The 21,078-nt window shown below is 38.3% G+C and overlaps 1 protein-coding gene across 1 annotated transcript in view; it reads right to left on the bottom strand.

Annotated features, from left to right (window-relative positions):
- The window catches only part of PTCD3 (pentatricopeptide repeat domain 3), a 28,431-nt gene that overhangs the window by 6,825 nt on the left and 528 nt on the right, over positions 1–21,078 (bottom strand). The window contains exons 2-16 of the mRNA XM_090281660.1: positions 20,188–20,240; positions 20,044–20,080; positions 16,202–16,247; positions 13,520–13,588; positions 12,484–12,588; positions 10,984–11,107; positions 8,718–8,833; positions 7,002–7,072; positions 5,986–6,073; positions 5,505–5,565; positions 5,149–5,231; positions 4,094–4,238; positions 3,450–3,500; positions 2,017–2,106; positions 1,706–1,734 (exon numbers count right to left, since the gene is read on the bottom strand). Of these exons, the coding sequence (XP_090137786.1) occupies positions 1,706–1,734; positions 2,017–2,106; positions 3,450–3,500; positions 4,094–4,238; positions 5,149–5,231; positions 5,505–5,565; positions 5,986–6,073; positions 7,002–7,072; positions 8,718–8,833; positions 10,984–11,107; positions 12,484–12,588; positions 13,520–13,588; positions 16,202–16,247; positions 20,044–20,080; positions 20,188–20,240 (1,168 nt within the window). The remainder of the gene's footprint in view (positions 1–1,705; positions 1,735–2,016; positions 2,107–3,449; positions 3,501–4,093; positions 4,239–5,148; positions 5,232–5,504; positions 5,566–5,985; positions 6,074–7,001; positions 7,073–8,717; positions 8,834–10,983; positions 11,108–12,483; positions 12,589–13,519; positions 13,589–16,201; positions 16,248–20,043; positions 20,081–20,187; positions 20,241–21,078) is intronic.

Below are 21,078 nucleotides of genomic sequence, written 5' to 3'. Positions count from 1 at the left end.
GCACCAAGGAAAATCAAGCCTCACTGCTTCTGACTGTGCAGACCAGTGGGGGTTGGGACAGAGACAGAAACTTCCTGTCTCAACAGAATCCGCTTATTTAAAGGGCCCCCACGGTCCTAGAACATCTGCAGACCCACCCATTCTGGGAATGATGGCCAGGGCAGCAGCTAGAGGGGCGCCAGTCTGATGCGGAAGTGAGAGAGGTGCTTGGAAAAGGAGCGAGTGCTGGGCAAGTGGCATTGTTCTCTTGACCCCTCCCCCACATACAGCACCACAATGTGGTGAAACAGGTTGCCCTGTACTGACAAATCCCTAAGGCTCCGCCCCTTGCAACGTAACAGGAGTGACAGATCTACCTGGGACGCGGAGGCAAACAAACACAGGAGCCTGTCAGAATGAGGAGACAGAGAAGTATGGTCCAAAAGGGGGACTGGATTAAGGTTCCAGTGGGAGAACTAATTAACAAGGAGATAGCCAACCTAACAAATGAGGAGATAGACAACCTAACAGACGCAGGCAGAATTCAAAACACTGGTGATAAAGATGCTCACAGGCTTGACAGATATGCTTGAGTATAGCAGATGCTTAAGAGAAGAAGTGAAAGCTATGCTAAGTGAAACAAAGGAAAATCCACACAAAACCAATGGTGAAGGGAAGGAAACTGGGGTTCCAACCAATGATTTGGAACGTAAGGAAGAAAAAAAGTCAACCAGTGCATAATGAGGAAGCAAAAATTGAAAAAAATGAGGAAAACTTCCCAAATTTTGTGAAGGAGATGGACATACAGGTCCGGGAAGCAAGGCGGGTCCTGGGAGAGCTGGACCCAGAGGGGACCACACCAGGACGCATCATGACTGAGATGCCAAAGGTGAACGATAAAAGAGAGAGCCCTAGGGACAGCAAGAGAGAAGAGGAGAGTTGCCTACAGGGGGGTGCCTATAGGACTATCAGCTGATTTCTCAGAGGACACTTTGCAGGCAGGAAGGCACTGGCAAGCAGTACTCAATGTGATGAAAAGCAACCTACAATCAAGATTACTCTATCCAGCAAGGCTATCATTTGGAACAGAAGGGCAGATGAAGGGCTTCCCAGACAAAGTGAAGCTAAAGGAGTTCATCATCACCAAGCCATTATTATATGAAACATCAAAGGGACTTACTTAAGAAGATCAAAACTATGAACACTAAAATGACAACAAACTCACTACTATCAGCAACTGAATCTAAAAAATACAAACCAAATCCAACTAAGCAAACCAGAATAGGAACAGAATCATAGGTATGAGGATCATTTAGAGGGTTATCAGCTGAGAAGGGGGATGGGAGAAATAGAGAAATGGTGCAGGACTAAGAAGCATAATTGGTAGGTGCAAAATAGACAGGGGGAAGTTAAGAATAATGTAGGAAAGGGTGAAGCCAAAGAACTTACACGCATGACCCCATGGACATGAACTAAGGGGGGTATGATTGCTGGAGTGAAGGGGGGTACTGGACAGAGAGGAGTAAAGGGGAAAAAAATTGGAACTACTGTAACAACATACTCAATAAAATGTACTTAAAAAAAAATAAAGAGCCAATAACATCAATAGGAGAGTAAATGAAAGAATAAGGTAGAGGCCCCTACCCGCTCACTTCCAATCACGTCAATTTAGGAAATGGATAAAAGGAAAAAGGAAAACAACAGTTAAACAACAAATGGTACTTACAACTCTCATGGCTGATTGAAAAAACATATCTGAAAAATCAAAATTCACGAGAGCTTTGGTTACTCTAGACAAAATATTTCCTATTTTCATGTTAGTAACATTACTAAAATTCCTGGCACTAATACTAGTAACGTATAAGGTAAAGCCAAAGGAATAAAACCTCAAACGGAGAGGCAGTACACAGCCAAGTGCTACACGCACTTTGGCTTTCTCAGAATAATCACCCCAAAGTTTACTAAGCTCAATTAAACCCTGTCCTCATCCGAAGGCCTCTAACAACAGGCAGTCAGGAAAACAAACTCTGTACTTACCATCATCCGGGTCCTGTGGGGAAAATCTCTTTCCCATTATTTCATTCATGATAGTATAGATCACAAGGGATGATCCTTTTGAAGGGTTTTCTGCAGAACAAACAAACAGTTTTTATCATGAGTCCACTTCCAACGGAGACTTTCCCCTTCCTTCACAGCTCAACATTGAGTGAAGTGGAGAGAGAGGGACACACGCAAGGACACCCTCGCTGAGCGTGCATGCTTAGACAAACAAACCTGGTTTTTGTTAGTAATCATTGTGTTCCTTTTAAGAATAATCAGGATGAGCAGTCCAAGAAAAAGAAAACTGTACAACTAATGGATGCGGGCAGTCCTTTAAAATTTCCTGAGTATCAATAGGTCAAAAAATATATGTATAATGTAGGTGTAATATTCCCAAATATATCACATTCTTTATCCACATCACCTTCCTTACCTTAAACATGTACAAGTGATAAGTTTAATGATAGCGCAGATGTATTTTTAAATTTTTTTCATGTTTCCATTTGCTAGCAATCTTAAGTATTTTATGCATTACATGATAATATATTTTGTATGCATTTACTTCTTAATTTAGGCTTTCTCCTTTACATAAATTCCTAGAAATTGTCACTGCAGACAGCCAATTTATATACAAAAGAGAAACCAGGGGTGTGGAGGAGACCAGCATTCCTTTCACTCTGCCCCATGGTCATGGGTGTTGCTTACAAAGCATAAATACTGCTGATTTTGGTTAGCAAGTGAATCAATGTGACATGTGACAGTACAGAGGAGTGAAGAGGCTCTGGGGTCAGTTCCGCTACAATGTCACCAAGGTTGAGTAAAATTTTAGCAATTCTTTTTTTAATAAGACTTTATTTATTTATTTTTAGAGGGAGAGGAAAGGAGAAAGAGAGGGAGAGAAACATCAATCTGTGGTTGCCTCTCGCACACCCCCAACTAGGGACCCGACCCACAACCCAGGCATGTGCCCTGCCTGGCCAGACTCAATCCACTGAGCCACACCAGCCAGGGCTGATCATTTCTTTCTTTTTAATAAATTTACTGATATTAGAGAGAGAAAGGGAAAGAGCCAGGGAGGAGGTTGGGGAGGAAGAAAAAGCATTAATTAGTTGTTTCACTTATCACTGGCTGATTTGATTCTTGTATGTGCCTGGACCTGGGATAGAGCCTGCAACCCTGGCATATTGGGATGACTGAGATACGTGGCTAGGATGACCATTTCTAATTGTACGCCAACACTGTGAGTACATTTAATGACACCCCCCACCCTTCCTGCTCAAGTTTTACATCACAAACAAGGTTACTACCTTCAAGAATAAAATTTTGCTCAAACTGTAGATTAATCTGTGAATTCTCTTCTTAATTCATATGCATGAAAGGGTGCTGGGTCAATTTTCTACAGAAATTAAAGAACATAATGTCATACATACCATGTAAATAAAACAGCTGAATAATATAGTGATATGTTGCAAGTGAGGGTTCTCAAATTACCAGGTACATAGAAAAAAAATAAAAGTAAGTCAAACACAGCTATCCAAAATATAGCTTACGGAGGGGCACAATGAACTACAAACATATTGATGTTGATATTTAAATGAAATATGATACATGTCTATTCCTTTGAACAAAGACATTTCCCAGCTCATCTGGTGGAAACAGACACCTATTACTAAAATGTTATACCTAATGCATTATGAGCCTTCATTTTAAAAACACTGAAGCACACCAATGTTAACTGATTCCCAAAACAACCTTCAATAAAGTTATTACTGAAAACTACACAACACATTAGCACACTCTTAGGTTCAAAAACCTAATTAACGCTAGAAAATGTCATGGGATTTAAAACTAGTTAAGTGAATAATTCTCCTCAGAATCAAGAGATCCATGAAAAAGTAACTAAAAACTGAAAGAATGTTGTAGTTTGCTATAAAGAACATGAAAATAATAAAGGCATCCCCAACATTATTATGTAAACATGGAAAAAGAATTGTTTCTTTTTCATTTGTCTAGACCTGAAACTTCCGGTTGGCACTGCTGGCCCTAAGTGAGGGGAACCAGGGTGCAGCCTTACCTATCCCGATAGCTTTCATTTCACGTAAGGTCTGCAAGGCCGGAAATTTTCCAAATGCATAAAATCTTCGTAGACATTTCAGAATGGTATTAAAAGTCTGTAGATTTGGTTTCACCTTCTGTGCAGCCATTTGTTTCAGCAGCTCCTAGTTAAATTAAGAGCAAGAATTACTTTTTAAGCCCAGGTAATTTGTCCAGTAAATATTAGATACTAAAAAAGAACTTGACACTCTAGTTACAACTAAAGCTTATTAATATATCCCTAGTTTAAGAATTAACTATTAGTAGGACCAGTGACTTTGCCTCCTGGAGAAGGCCCTCCATTCAGTTGCCCCATCTCCATGCAATCAAGGTGTCTGTCTGTCTGCAGCGCTATGCCTAGTAAGTCTGAGGCTCAAGCAGAAGTGTAGACTAAAATGATTATGCATCTTTCCTTTTTAAAAAAATTATTTATTTATTTATTTATTTATTTTCAGAGGGGGGAAGGGGAGGAGAAAGAGAGGGAAAGAAACATTGATGTGTGGTTGCCTCCCACGCGCCCCCAACTGGGGACCTGGCCCGCAACCCAGGCATGTGCCCTGACTGGGAATCGAACCAATGACCCTTCGGTTCACAGGCTAGTGCTCAATCCACTGAGCCACACCTGCTAGGGCTCCCTTTTTAAAATGAGTTGTATGGTATAAAACATGTTTCTATTTCTAAGTTACTTCAATCCAGAAATGCCAATTTTATTAAACTTCCCAGATAATAATTTTTTAATAAATATGCGTTACTTTTGTAATGAAAAACCTATTGTGAGAAATAAATGGATCAAGCAATCCAGTCTTCCTGAATTCTAGCTGTATGCTCTGGGCCAAGTAGCTTTCTTCTCACCTGTCAACACACAGCTACGTAGATTAAAGGGTTGCCAGAAGGGCACAAACAGGCAGCCACTATGTGAGATCCCAGCACAGGGACTGCCATGAAGATGTTAAATGAATACTGTTTCCATCCTATGTATTTCTAGCAAAAGGTATTTTAGGCCTAGTAAAAAACAAAACAAGGGTTCCTCCTTACCAATATATTATTCCATTTTTGGTCAAATTTCTCATTCATCATGGCTGTTGCTTCAATCAATGAATTGAAGGTGTGCACATCGGCTGTAAAAGAGAAGTACTTTAACAAAATTTGGGATTGAAGATTAACCCCCAAATGACTCAATTCAAGGCAAAGTCATCATGCACACGTGATTCCAAGCACATTACGATGTGTCCACACTTCGTAGAAACCACTCTTCTTTGTATCTCTATTCCCATTTCAATCAATACCACAGGAAAAGATTAAAAGTGAAGCAATGATTGAGGCAAGAGCCAAAGACTTCACAGATTCTTGAGTGAAGGAAAGAAAGAAGAGAGTTCCCCAAACACACTTACCATGGAGCCTGTTGTTTAATAATTCAACATACAAGTTTAATGCCTGCGAAGGAGCTTGATGCTGGAAGAGGAAACAAATTAAAACAAAACATCATCAAATGTGTTCATTTAAGAACCATCTGCACATCTCCTGTCCTAAAGTCTGGGAATACAGTGGTAAACAACACAGACAAGGTTCTAGCTCTCATGAGGCTCATGCTCTAGAAGGGTGGTTCTTTAGAAGGGGCGATCTGCTTCCAGGTGACATTCGGGTGATGCCTGCAGACGTCTGTAGTTGTCACAAGTAAGGGGGTAGGGGGAGGATGCACCCCTGGTGGGCAGAGGGTAGAAGCCAGGGAGCTACTAAACACCCTATGACAACGCAATGGACAGCCCCCATGGCTGATTATCTGGCCCAACTGTCAACAGTTCTGAGATTAAGAAAGCTGATATAGTGGAAATTAAAGATAAAAATACAAAAACAAAACAAAACAAATGTTACCTTCACCATTCCTCGGATCATTGTGCAGTAGGAATGTGCATTTTTCTCTGGCATTAGAGCAAAGATTCTCTCAGCATTATTTTTTGCTCTAGACATAGACAGTAAGGGTGAACCAAGGGAGAAAGGAAAAGCAAACAATTCATTGAGTTTACAACATTCCATGCATTGTGCCAAGCACTTTATCCATATAATTTCAAATAATTCTTACCACCCGGAGAGGGAATTAAGGTTAGCACCATTTTGAAAATGAGAAGAACCAAGGCTCAAAGACATTAAGTTGTCCATGGCTTTGCAGTTAAATGGCAGAACCAGGACTGAAAAGGGACTGCAAAATGTAGTCACGTGCTGCATAATGACATTTCGGTTGGCAGCAGACTGCATATATGACAGTGATCTCAAAAGATTATACTGGAGCTGGAAGAAATCCTACTGCCTTGTGACACTGTAGCACATGCTTGTGGCAAGGCTGCAGTGAGCAGTCCCATGGTGCTGCCAGTGAGTATAGCACACGGTCACAGCAGGGGCCACACCACCTGGGTCTGTGTAAGATCATGCACTATGTCATGTTCTTTTATGTAGACACTTCTCAACTGAAATTTTCAAATGTTAGTTAAATGTTATCCACCTTTTAGTTTGGAAGTGCTGAACTACGTTCTAGTATGTGTATATTCATATGTACACAAAAATACCAAATCTTTCAGAATCAGGCCTATGTTGCAAGATGAAACTACTGATGAACTACCAAAGGAACCACACTCTGTGAAGGTCGCATGCGGTTGAGTGCAGGGGTAGAAATCAGGTGTGAATGTTGTGCTATTGGTTAGAAGTAAAGATCTTGTGAAAATAAATCCAAATACATATGAATACCAACCAGGACATTTATATTGCACACTGAAAACAAATTATATTTCAGGACATTAAAAGGATCATTATCTTCGGGGGGAGGAGGGGTGATAGGAAACATTCCATACACCGTAGAAAACTGTAACATGAAATTCTACATCTACGTAACATACCTCCAAGTAACTCCAAGCTGTTGACCAGCCTTCTTCTTAGGTTTCTTGGTCTTTTCCTCTGTGGCCTCTTCCTGAAATGAACCATCATCAACAGAAATAAAAAAAAAGATGACAACAAACTTCATTCTCCTAATTAGACTACTCAAAATCAGGAAGGCAAAGTGAACTTCAGAAAAACAAAAGAAATACAGACCCAGCAGAAGGTAAAGAGGACACCCAGTAAATGTTTATTAAGAAATGTCAGTTTCTTAAGCAGAAGTCAGCTCATTTACAGATGAAAAGTGGGCCCTTAAAGCAACTGTGCCCTGTATGCAGCCCAGACACAGAAGCTGGAAACCCAACCAACACAGCCTGTTTCCTCAGAGGCTACCCTGGGCTTGATCCACACAGAAATATTGTTCAGTATTAGGGTGAAAGCAAGAGAAAAACAACACATCAGGGTACAGAACACCGTTGATGTCTAATGCTAACCCAACACAGCTAAGAAAAAATTTTATAAGACTACATTTTATCTTTTATTCTAAAAGAAGCTCTGGGGTAAGGTAAGGCAGATGTAAAGCAAGACACGCTCGGTTAGACTGCACAGCTCAGTGCTGGCTCTGTAGCTGGGGCTGGAGGGGCAGAGGGCCGGCCAGGCCAGGGAATCTAGAAGATATTCTGGAAGCCAAGGTATGACTGCAACCCACTGCCTATGCTTTTTAAAAATAATCCACATTTAGTGGAGAAAAATGGAAGACAAACTTCTATCACCCAGAGAGAAATGCTTATTTTCATATGATTTTTCCTTAAGCAAGAAAAATTTTCAAGAAAAATGGAATACATATTGTTGTCTAGCCTGTTCTCCCACTTAGCAGAATTTTTCCATACCCAAAGAAACCTATGTTAGTACTCTCAATCACCACACACACTAATGCCATAATTCAACCACTCACTAGTGGACATGTAATTTGTTTTCAACATTTTTGCAATTATAGGAATTAATAAATTATGAAAAATGCCATAGTCACACCTCAGTACTCATTGGCTTCAGAACTCATCAAACCCTGTACTCATCTCATCCTCACCAGAAAAAAACGTGTCCGCACTCGACACTTTCTTGGGACTTATCAGACTTGCTAAAACTTGTATGAATCACAACGCTGTCCCACAAGAGAAAATGCTTCATCATTTGGTACTCGTCAGTTTCGGCACTCATTATGAGTTCCAGAATGAATTAAAAAGGAGTACCGAGGTACCACTATCCAGACATCTTTGTTCACGTGAGCCAAATGTTTCCTTGGGATCTTTTTCTAGAGGTCAAACACTTGGGTTGAGAGAGGCTCAGTAACGACAGGCCAGCCCTGGCATGTGCTCTGTATTCCCAGCAAGGTGGGCTCACTCCTGTATGAATTTGTGAGGGGGCTGTGGCCAGGTCTTTCCCTGTCTGCCACACATCACACTGCCACTATAATTAACAATGTAGGAGTTTGCAAACATTTCTGGTCAAAGCTTTGCCTGCATGTAGTAGAGACGAGGTCAAAATATTTTTAAGGAAGGGTTAAAATAATTGTTTACATCTCTCCCTTCCTCTGCACCACTTTTTAAATCAAAGCTACTTATACCACACCATATTTCAGAATAAATCTTTACTACACTAACACATGACACAAAAACCCGCCTTACTCTGAGGTGTTACTGCCAAAAGAAACTTTAAAAATTATTGCCAAAAGTCATTACCAACTCTTCTGATTTTTCACTTTGTTGAAAATGATAATTAGCTGGGGGCTCTTGGTCACCATAGTAACACAATAAATCCAAGAGACTATTAGTTGTTTCCAGAGATACAGTGGTTCCTGTGAGAAGAGAAAAATGAAAGAAACTTTGAAACACCAAAGAACTGAAGTTCATTAGATTAAAATTCTTCATTTTTTCTATGAGCTGTGGCTTTCTCGGCCACATATTTAGTTTCATTCACCACGTTAATAATAAATACACTTTATATCAACTTAAAACACCTAGAATGACACAGACAGGACAATCCCTACTAACCATACGGTTTGACTAAAAGATTAAGATAGAAGGCGAAGCTTGATCCTGTGCTCACTATTTTAGGTACTCACGTCCTCGGAGAAACTATCTCATGGTTTCTAACTACCATCTCCCTATGGACAACTTTAAATTACTGCCACTTAGTTACCCTGGCCCAGTTTCGTTTTTACAAATGCAAAGATAACTATTCCACTTGGATCCAGGCCCTCACTGACATACTTGCCCAGAAATAAATAGCATAAATGTCTTATTATAGTAGCCACGTAAAAACTGTTGCTCAAAACATTATGCTCCCATCCTGATAATTAAGAGGGAGAAAGGGGAACAGAGAATGTATGAATTATAATAGTGTTTAAAAAAGTAACTGCATTTTTCTAAAGAAAATATACTGATAATAAAAATGTCCTTCAGGAAATTTAAAAGCCCTGAAGAGAGTACCGTGGAGCAGAGAGGATACAGGCTACAGAATGTAATCAAACTGGGTCTTACTGTCATAGAACTGTGTGACACTGAAAAATTACCTAATAATTGGTTCATGTTAACTAGATAGTAACACTTATATTATACAATATAAAATCTATTACATAATTATAGAACATTATACAAATAGAAATTACAGAATTATAATTATATAAAGTTAATATAAACATTAATATCAACTAAAAATTACTTAAGAATTTTTCCTTTATAAGATGACTATACAACATAGCAGCTTTATAAGGTGTTACAGAATTAAAATAAGAGTGTGAAATGCCTCGCAAAGTGCTTGGCACTTATTAGACGTTTGTTAAAATTTTCTACGATCCCTACCCTAGTATGTTGGCTCATTCTGTTACTAGAAGCTTTGGGTTTGACATAACATCTTTAGAAACATTAACTAAATATCTGCCATGTGCCTATACCACACAGGGTGTAAAACTAGAGGAAGACAAGTCTTCACACTAAGAATAAGAAATTGAATATAGACTTAGCAGGCATTTATTACATTCAAGAAGCAGAGAGAAAAGCTTCCCACGTGATCATTTGTACCAACAATTCATTTGTCCACCCAATGCTGTAACAGGCTATATATTGGAATTCTCAAGTCATCCACAGCTTTCTACAAGTGTTTCTTGTTGTATTAAAGACTGTACCGAGTGATTCAGTCCAGTTTCTCTCTTCTGTTTGACTGATTTTTATACTAAATCACTATAAATACTACTCCAGGCTCCATAAACTTAAAACAACATACCTTCACAGGTTCATCCATCCAGATCAAAATCAGAGCCACAGATTTTAGAAAAACTGAGCAATTAAGTGATTTTTTCAAGACCACAGAGCTAATTAGTGTCAGAACCAGAACCTGTATCCAAGCCTCTGATCCAACAGTTTGCTGCTCTTTCCTTTTTAAATATTTTTCTTGTTTTATATCTTCCAAACATACTTAAAGAGTACAGAAAATTTAAATACAGTATGTATTCCACTTGAGTTAAATATAGAAGCTAAGGCCCTAACCAGGTAGCTCAGTTGGTTAGAGCATTGTCCCGATATGCCAAGGTTGCAGGTTCAGTTCTTGGTCAAAGTCATACAAGAAGCAGCCAATGAATGCATAAGTGGAACAATAAACTGATGCCTCTCTCTAAAAAAAGAAATAAAAATCAAACAACCCTCCACTCCCAAAAGAGAAAACCAGGAAAGCTGAGAGAATGGCTATATAAATTCTTTACCTGTGATACAGCACAAGTGAACAATAAACTAACACAGCTGCAAGTCTAGCTCACCTATAATTTTAAAGTGAAGCTAAAGCAGGACTTGAATATTATTTATTAAACTACTAAAAATATAAACACAGCCATCAAGAGGCATAAGTCAATAGCACTTGTAACTTTTATTCACACAACTATTAGGATCATATTACCAGGGCCCACGTCTAAGCCCACGTTCCTAAGGGGCAGCTTTAAACAAACTTAGTCACCTGCTTGCAAGAGCTGATCAAACATGTCCACTGAAGCTTTGACTTTTTTGAGCTTGATTCGTTCCTTCAGGGCGGCTTCACTTACATCTTCAATTTGGGGTTCAGAGTACTCAGGCATTAAGCACTAGCAAAACAAGACGACTAAAGTTACTACAAACAGGTAAAGGTGAAGAAACAATGGAGTGGGACAAAATTTTTATCACCAACAAATCAAGATAAAATGTCACTGTTCCAATTTTGTGTTTCATGTACCAAATACTATTACCATTTTAACATAAACACCTTAGGAAATAAAACTTCTAAGAAAAAAAATTATATATGCCTCTCTAGTCCCTGAAACATGACTATTTAGCTATTTCCTAGGTTGGGGAGAAAAATTTAACACCTCCCAAACGTAAGTATCTAAACCATATCTGAAGAATCCTACTTCCAACTAAATTTCCCAACTTGAAGCTGAATTTATCAGTTTCCCCTGCTAAAACCATCCTTTCTCCTTCCTTTTCAATCTCGGTTAACCAGCAGAGTACACCTGGTTTCCAAAGGCAGAAACCTTTCATCCCTGATGCTTTCTTTTACTCTAGACATTTAATATCATGAAGGTAAGCTGATTTTACCTCACTCAGTAATTTATTCAAATACTTGTGAATGTCTACTACTTTACACCAGCTACTGGAGATAGAGACGAAAGTCATTCCACACCTTCAAGGTGCTCACAATCCAATGGAGGAAGCAAATGAGGAAATAATGACACATTGAGAATGGTAAATGACATAAGAGATCTCAGCGGTGTGGGAAATGCTGCCTGCCATGGAGGCAGGGGACCATGGAAGGCTTCAAGCAGAAGCGAGCTAAGCACAGAAGAGTAACTGTTAGTCATAAACATACAGGGAAAAGGGTGGGCCAACAAATGAGCCTTCCCTAGCTGCCACCGTCTTAGTTTAGGATTTTAGTATTTTTACCTGCACAGTTGAATCGCCTTCCTCGTTCGTCTTTAGGAGGGGCGGCTTGAAAAGCAGGAGGGCTGTGATTGGGTGGGCAGGGGGCCTGTTCTGAGAAGTGCTTTTGGACATAACGAGCTTGACCTTATATTGCTACTAAAAAACTCAGGAGGGAGAAGCACATCTGCTTTGCTCACCACTGTATTGACAACACTAAGCACAATGTAGAACATGCTGAGCATGGAAACCTAAGAAATACATCAGTGCGAAGGAGTACATGGAAGAGGTACTGAAGGAAACTGAAAGGAATAGTCATACAGGTAAAGATCTAAAAGTCAGGTGTCACAGAAGCCAAATGGGGAAAATAAGATGAGGAGCAAATACATACAGAATTGTTTAAAATAAAAATTAGTATTGTGAGCACATGTAACTATACAATAAAAGACTTTTTACCCAAATATTGAGGGCAGTCAAATGGCCACTCAAATATATTAGCCAGAAAAGCTTGTTCTAATTTACATTTATATAGTATTATCTGAAAATTGCGATTACCTCTCCTTACCGGTATATGAGGTTCAGCTATGTCCTTCTGAAAATATTTGGGATGTAAATTAATAATAAACTTTGCTGCATTCTCCCCGGACTTCTTTGCCAATAAAAATGAACGCTATATTAAGGAAAAAAAAAAATCAGATAAAAATTGGTATTTACATGTAATTTAGATTTAAGAGATAAAAGTCACATCCTTGGAAAGAATTATTATTTTCCCCTTTAAAAAGGAATGTAACAGCCCTGGCCAGTTCAGCTCAGTTGGTTGGAGAGTTGTCTCATAAACCAAAAGGTTGTAGGTTCAATTCCCAGTCAGGGCACATGCCTAGGTTGTGAACTTGGTCCCAGGTTGGGAGGCGTACAGAAGCAACCAATCGACGTTTCTCTTTTGCACCGATGTTTCTCTCCTTCTCTCTCTCTAAAAAAATAAATAAAATTTAAAAAAGGCCCTGGCTGATGTGTCTCAGTGGACTGAGTGCCAGCCTGTGAACCAAAAGATCGCACGTTTGATTCCCAGTCAAGACACATGCCTGGGTTGTGGGCCAGGTCTCGAGTGCAGGGTGTGTGAGAGGCAGCTCATCAATGTTTCTCTCCCTCTCTCTAAAAAAATAAATAAATAAAATTAAAAACAAAAACAAAAAAACCGAGCTCTTATCTTAAAAAAAAAAATCAATGAGATGTCCTCAAGTGAGGAAAAAAGGAATGCAACAATACACGGAATCCCAATTAGAAGTTAAGTTACATAATATATGTCCACCTCTGCTGAGTGTGACATAATTGCAGGTCAGGTCCTATATACACATTGAGGTACATAAAAACAATGCACTGAACTGAGTGAACTGTGCCAGTGTGAAAGGGCCCTAAATGTTAAAAACCAAAACCACCCCCCTGCCCCCAACTAACCTCTAAAACTTTTGATGATAGTAGTAAAGGATTCAAAAGCTTACCAATTTTGGTTTATTACACCTAAGTTAAATTACATATGCAGTCTTGTACACAACCCAACAAGATAAAACATAATACTAGAAAAACCACACGAAAATACTCACTGATTCTACAGAAGATGTTGGTAAGAGGTAAGGATCATCTTGAAATGCGTAAGGGGCAGCTGTGGTATCCTGTAGAGAAGACACAGAAGTCTCTTTAGCAAGATTTTTATTAAGAAGATCTTTTGAGTTTTAGGGATGTCCAAAAAGTCTATAAAGTAAATTTCAATTATGAATGTATACATAACACAGAAATATGTATGTATATTTGTATACATGTGTGTGGGTATAGGGTATATATATCTCTATCTAGAGACAGACAGGCAGACAGACACTCACACCTAATGTTCTCTCAGCTCTGTAAGACTTGGTTACAATCACTCACAATTTAAAGCAAACAATTACTCAAACCCCCATCACTGCTTCTTAAGAACTGAGTCTGCTATCAACAGGGACTATGTTGGTTTAAAGTCTACATAAGGTCCTCTAAATCGGTGGTTCTCAACCTTCCTAATGCCACGACCCTTTAATACAGTTCCTCATGTTGTGGTGATCCCCAACCATAACTAAAGCAGTGATTAATCACAAAAACAATATGTAATTATATATGTGTTTTCCGATGGTCTTAGGCGACCCCTGTGAAAGGGTCGTTCGACCCCCAAAGGGGTCGCGACCCACAGGTTGAGAACCGCTGCTCTACATGAACTAGTCTGGGCACCAGTTTCCTTCAAAGCACAGTCACTAAACTAGACCGGTCAGGAGGTGGGAACAAGCAGCAGCTTCTCTGTGTCCTCCTTGCCAAGGTTCTGCACTTCCTTCCACTCCAGCACCACCAGGGGCTCACTCAGAACTGCCCCCAAATTACTTCCACCATTCCTCTCCTCTCCCCCAGAGCACCCGTTTCTGGGCCTTATGGAACCTTTGTTCCAGAGAAAACATCACCCTACATCCTGATTCTCTTCTCACTGTCCCCTGATGCCTTGTCTCACAAATGTGGACACTGTGGGCTGAGGGGGGAGGAGCTGAGAACTTCCCTGCAGTTCTCAACGAAGACTGCACATACAAAGGGTCTGGAGGCAGGTCCTAGCTTCCTGTTGTTGCTTTCAAAACCCATATTCCTTCCTACTCCTCATATTGAGGCACATTTCATTAGGCTATGTGGCTCCACCACGAGGCAGGCGTGCAACAGCAACCACAGCGGGCAGTTGTAGGCCAGCTGCCCTGGCCCTGATCCTCTCCAGAAACTTATTAAAATACATGCTCAGGGCCTCTAGTTTTGGTAACATGCTCAATGTCTTTTTAACTTTCTACACTTACTCTGCCTATTTGTCTCTCAATCCTCATGGTCTCTGAGAAACAATCCCATTCTGGCTCTGTAGCTCAGATGCCTCAAACCAGATTTATCCCCAAACTGAACTTCCCTGACATTGTTACCCTCACTGAATGGTACTGACCACTGCAGTCCAATCCTAGGATCTCCTCCCATTACTTCAACTAGCCTCAGGCCCAGCCAACTCTAGCTCCTTAATATCCCCCACCTGCTCCACAGTCCCTTCTCCCACTGCTGCTCCTTAGTTCAGTGCCTTCTTGATTCATTCATTCAATATTTATTGAGCATTTCATATGTGCCAAGCATTATTCTACCAGAGGTAATAAAACTCTCACTACTTCATAGAACTTACAATCTAGTGGCGAGGGTGTGTGTGTGTGAGTCTCCAGAAAGTAAACAAAATAATAAAATATATATTGTTTATGGATAAGTGAGTGCTTGAAAATCTCAATGTTTTGCTAGTGCAGGGATGCAGTCTTTAAAACCCTTTCTCAGAAACTGCTAGGGTGTATCAGTGCATATTTTGCCCAACACCCTATATATTTAACATCAGCAATAAAAGAACAATTCTGGAAATCTCTGATAATGGCCTTAAGGAGGGTCAGTATCCACACAGATATTGTGGCAAAAGAAAGGACAAAATTATTCTACACATTTCTCCACAGTTCAAACTAAAAATGGTTTCTAGCTAACAAAGAATACAATCAGAAAGTTCCATTTGAAAGGCACTTACCAAGGTTTCAGTTACTCTATCAGACTTGTAGTCCAATAGAGCCAATTATCAACAGATAAACCACTAAAATAGTTGCAGTAAGAATAAAATAGCTAGCATTTACTGAGCATTTCCTCTGTGCTAACCCTAAACCCTTTCACATGTACTAACTTATTTCCCACCAAACCCTTGAGATGTGGTGCTATAATAAATCATCATTTTATAGATAAGAGAACAGAAACACCAAGAGATGAAGTAATTTTGTGATACAGATCACAAGCTAGTTGCTCTGGCTTCAGGACTCACATTCTTAATCACTTTATTTCCAGCATGGCAGGTACTACTTACTACTCAGCTGGTCTACAGATGATATGCAGTATAGTCCCAAACCACCCCCCAGGTACATGTACTTTAGCAAGCTCTTCAGAGCATTATGGTTAACAATCAACTGGTGTAACACAAAAATACTAAATTTGGAGACAAAAGACATAAAAACTAAGTTAAGGCTTTAACATCCAAATTAGCTCTGAGTCAGGAAATTTAAAAGCTTTAGATTCCTCATTTTGTCACATGAAGAGACAGAATTAAATAATTTCTAAGAAACTTTCTAGATCCACAGCACTTTAATTATAAATAATAGAGGTATCAATATTAAATGTATTATTAGCTGAGTTAGAGAGAGAGAACTAAAATTCCTACTTACCCTGTTTACTGTGGATGCAAGAGCCTGAAGAACAGCCACTTTATCCCTGAGAATGAGAATCACACATTAACCCTCACCATGGCTTTTCACACTCACAAACTGAACATGTGATTCTACTCTCAGAATATATTGGCCAATAACAAAGTTCAGGTCTCAGTTAAAGCCAGTTCTTTTAACTCAAGAGTACTAGAATAGTAATAAGAGAAACTGTCTTGTTCTTTTGCCTGAAGGCAGTGAGTACATGTTCCTACTATGCTTTGCCTACCCTCTGCACCAACCCCAAAAGCATCACCCAGGGTTAGGGATTTCTATCCTCATCTCATACAACTGTATCTATCCTGAATCTTATCTCCTCCTATCCACTTTCCTATGACTCTCTTGCCTTCATTATCTAAATTGGTGGCTCTTAATTTAGCTATGTATAAGAATAAATCACATGCTGTACTCTAGTCCTGATGAATGAGAACCTCGAAGTTCCATGGAAAACTGTCACATACATTAATATTGAATTCCCAGATGACTCTGATGCAACCTCCTGGTTTAGAACAAACATCTCAACTATATTACCCTTTTCTGACTGATGTGGCTCAGTTGGTTGGGCGCTGTCCCACAAAATGAAAGGTCATTGGTTCGATTCCTGGTCACAGCATATGTCTGGGTTTCAAGTTCATTCCCAGGTTAGGGTGTAACTGGTCAATGTTTCTCTCTCACATTGATGTTTCTCCCTCCCTCTCCCTCAAAATAAATCAATTAATTTAAAAAATATCACATCACCTGTCCATTATACCAACGAGTATAGACTTTACTGAAAAAGGAGGTTCCATCACAATAACCAACAAGATGTTTTTTGGTTACAAACATCTTCATTTTGTGTTTCATTTCCAAAAAGGATATAAAGAACAAATTTAATAAATCCAAAGTATTTTCCTAAACAAACTTAAACATATATTAACAATAGAAGTTATCTAAAAAAGACAAAAGAACATACAGGAAATTTTATATTACATAAAGGCCAAGTAACTCCCTGATGTATATAACATTCATCCATGTGTTTTCTATCCATTTTTAGAAGTCACATTTGTGATTTCAGCAAAAGACAAAGACATTCTTTCCTCTTTGGGCAGTCTGTAATAAAATTTCCACATTTAAGTCTTATCAACTCAGCATGTCTTTGTACATACTAAATAAATGCAGTGAAAGAATTAAGACATTCAGATTATGCACTAGTTCTTTTTTTAAAGGGTTATTTAAAAAACAATCTCAACAAATACATTATCCTTAAACAATTAATTAGAACATTACAGGTTAGGCTAAAATTTATGGTAACATCTCGTAACCCTTTCCTACTCCACTGTGAGTTTGGTGCTTGTATTTCCAGAACTTTTAAAAGGTACTTTTACATATACATATCACCATAAAAAACATGTATTGTCATTCCGTGTATGTGCTTTCTAAGTTCGACTGTTATTACCCATGTTACTACATAGAAATCTGATTACTTTAAATGTTATACTGAATAAAAACCATTTTTATTATACATTCAGTTATCAATAGGCACTTAAGCTGGCTCAACTTGTTATCATTCCCAAGTTATAAAAAACTGTCTTACCCATGTCTCTGGGTATATTCAAGTGTTCCTTTAGAATGTCTAACCAGTAAGATATGCACATTTTAAACTGCGATTCTAACAAATCTCTCCAAAGTACTGACTGCCCTATCAACAAATTTATTTGACCACCGTCTCCTTGCCAATCTGATAAGTTTCAGTATCCATTTCTTTTATGAGCCCAGTTACCTATACATTGATCATAACTGGGCTCCCTACTCACCCTAAAATAACTATATAATTCAGATTAACCTGTTCAGAACACTGCCTTGATCATGTCACATTTACATATGAAAACTTACAATGACTCTTTACAATTTGTTAAGGTCTTACATGGCACCTGAGAGATCTGGGAAATCACAGCCTCACATCACACTTCACCTCTAAAATAAGGCAATAGTAATATGTAGTTCTCATAGCTTCTACCCAGTCTAAAAGGATAAATTCCTGACCCTGAAATTCAGATGCTCTCTATCAGAGAACCTGTATCAGTCGCTTGTTTTTGGAAAGGGGCAGACAGTAAATATTTTAGGCTTTTGGGGCAACAGGGACTTCACTGCAACCCTTCAGTTCTGCCGGTATATCATAAAAATAGCTACAGACAACATATTATCAAATGAGTCAAATGAGTGAGGTTGTGTTCCAAAAAAATTTAATTGACACTGCAACTTGAATAACTATAAAATACATAAAAACCATTCTTGCTAATGGGCTTAGTTTGTCAACCAATGTTCTGTATCAACTATCTTACTTCTCCTATTCTAACAAAGCATTTTTCACAGGCCTGCCTGCTTGGCCTCCTCCCACATCATGACCATGTTCTCTTTATCTGTGGGTCTCATACTTTAGGGTTCACGAGAATTACTTGCAAGAATATGCATGCTAAACAAAATTCCCAGGTCATTATGATGCTAATAAAATAATCTTACTCATTTTAAGGTTCAGGTAAATTTCTACACTTTGCTATAAAATTCACTTTGGTTATTGAATACAACCACTCTTGAATTATATCGTATCCTGTGTTGCCTCTAATCATGTGTACAAGTTATATACACATGCAATATAAGGTACAAAGTATAAAATATGCATGGGACTGGATTAGATCATAAGCCATCTGGGCACACCTTCCAAAAGCTCCTTTTTTGTATTCCCTGTAGCATCTTCCTCAGCAGTAGAGGCTGGTAAAACACTTTGTACTTAAATGCTATTCATGAAAATGACTCATTCATGGATATGTTTATTCCTACTCTTATCTTGGTTCTGATTCTCAGGCCAGGGAAGACAGAAATGAACCTGGATATAATAAAATGCTATGTAGTAATTAAATATTAAAAGCAAAATATAGAACAGTTCATCTAAAAAATCAACTCTACTAAACTAAATGTATACAGATAATTTATATAAAAAATGTCATATCCTAGAACTTAAAAATAATAGCTATCATCTACTGAGCTCTGACAATGTGGCAGGCATTAATCAAATGCTTATTTAACCCTATGAAGTAAGTACTATCATTACCTACATTTTACTATGGCACAGAGATTAAATCACTTGCCTCTTCCTCTGAGTAGTGTGATTGCTAGTAATCTTGTTTCCTTTTTGCATGTTCGATTTATCCCGGCCACCTTTGGCAGTAATGATGAGTAGTTTTGTAACTTAAGAAAGCTTTTTTTAAAAAAATTAACCTTAGTCTTCAGATCATACTCAGGAAAGATCTGGCTTTTTGAGAGGGCCTTTAAATGCATTCAATAATATAATTACTATAAGAATTTTTGTGAAGAAGTTTTAGTTCTTAGGTATTCAACAAAGGTTGAATAAGTAAGGCAATTTGTTCAGTGAGTTAAAAAGGCGAAATTTTGCAGTCCACATCATTTACTTTATCTCATTAAAGACTATAAAGATAATACTTTTGTCTGGTCTCCCAAACATATGAGAACTTCCGTAAAAAAAGAAATTATTTTCAAGAAAAAGAAATTATGCTCATGATTAATCACTATTTGTAAACAGTAACCCAAACTCAGTACAGCATCTTTTTACTCTTACGTAAATCTCATTCCCCATTCTCTCACTACTTTCCACCTTCCTCTTTTAAGTTCTTTTACGCTCCCAAATTTTTCCTCCCTCAGCTGTTCCCTCCCCAAGAATGCTCTCCATTTTACTGAATCCTTCCCTAAGAATGTTTTCTCAGAATTAAGCACTCAACCATTTGATGTATAAACAATGACTAAACACTCACCAACTTTTTCTTTTGGGAATGACTACTTCTTCAATCCCTTAATGTGAAAAATAAAACAAAGTGGATCAATTTTCTAATAACACTATTATAAAGAAGTGCAATATATTAATATAAAAACTGAATTATTTCAATGTTTTTATATACCTGTCACATCAGCTCTTTCACCCTGTGGGAGGGCTGAACTTCCAGAATAAAATCTGCAAAAAATAAAAGCCCTAAAGTTAATACTCTGAATGAAGTTCCCACTTCACCTCCACCAGTGTGCACTTTGAGCTCAAATTTTCCAATTACTGTACTAAGGATCAAAATGATGGGTTAATCCATGCCAATGTACACTGAGAAGGCATGGTCGCAACACCAAGTTCAAAACCATTACAAAATAGATATGATATGGACACAATGTGGTCAAAAAAAATTTTACCAGGCAATTTCATTAAATAAAATCAATGGAAAAAAAAGGAAAATTTTATTAGCACGTTGAACAGCTGATTTGAAATATGTAAGGGACTTTCAACATTGGGAATCTAAAACACTAAAGTTAAAAGGGACAATTTTAATGAGCTAATTTTACACCCATACTGCCCTAATAACAGTCTACCAACTTAAAACAATTGTGGCAAATCAAGATCACTACAGCCTTTTGATCCACTTCCTTCAACAATCAGGACAGTACCAAATAGTATGTCCTAATTTATACTCGGAACTGCTGACATTTTTTTTAAATTCAAAATACATAATCACTGACTCAGGACTGAGTTTTAAAAGTTTGTGACCACACAAAAAAAAGTCAACATACCACACATATAATGTGCACTGTTTATCTTGTGTATTCCCTTCATAAATGACTTTGGTTATCATTCCGAAAATTCAAGACACATCTTTAAAACAATAATTTTCTGCCAGGGATCAACTCTTTCAAATCGGGTTGTTTCTTATGACATTAGGACATATAGATCACGGTTGTCTTTGACAAAGATTGAATTCTAAGATGTCCTAAATTAAATTACAGCTGCACTGAGACTGAGAGACGAAAAT

Source organism: Furipterus horrens, unplaced genomic scaffold (assembly GCF_987537825.1).
Source record: "Furipterus horrens unplaced genomic scaffold, mFurHor1.1.pri manual_scaffold_6, whole genome shotgun sequence".
NCBI classification, from domain to species: Eukaryota; Metazoa; Chordata; class Mammalia; order Chiroptera; family Furipteridae; genus Furipterus; species Furipterus horrens.
The sequence above is the reverse complement of the archived record's forward strand: the minus strand, read 5'-3'. Positions and strand labels throughout refer to the sequence as shown.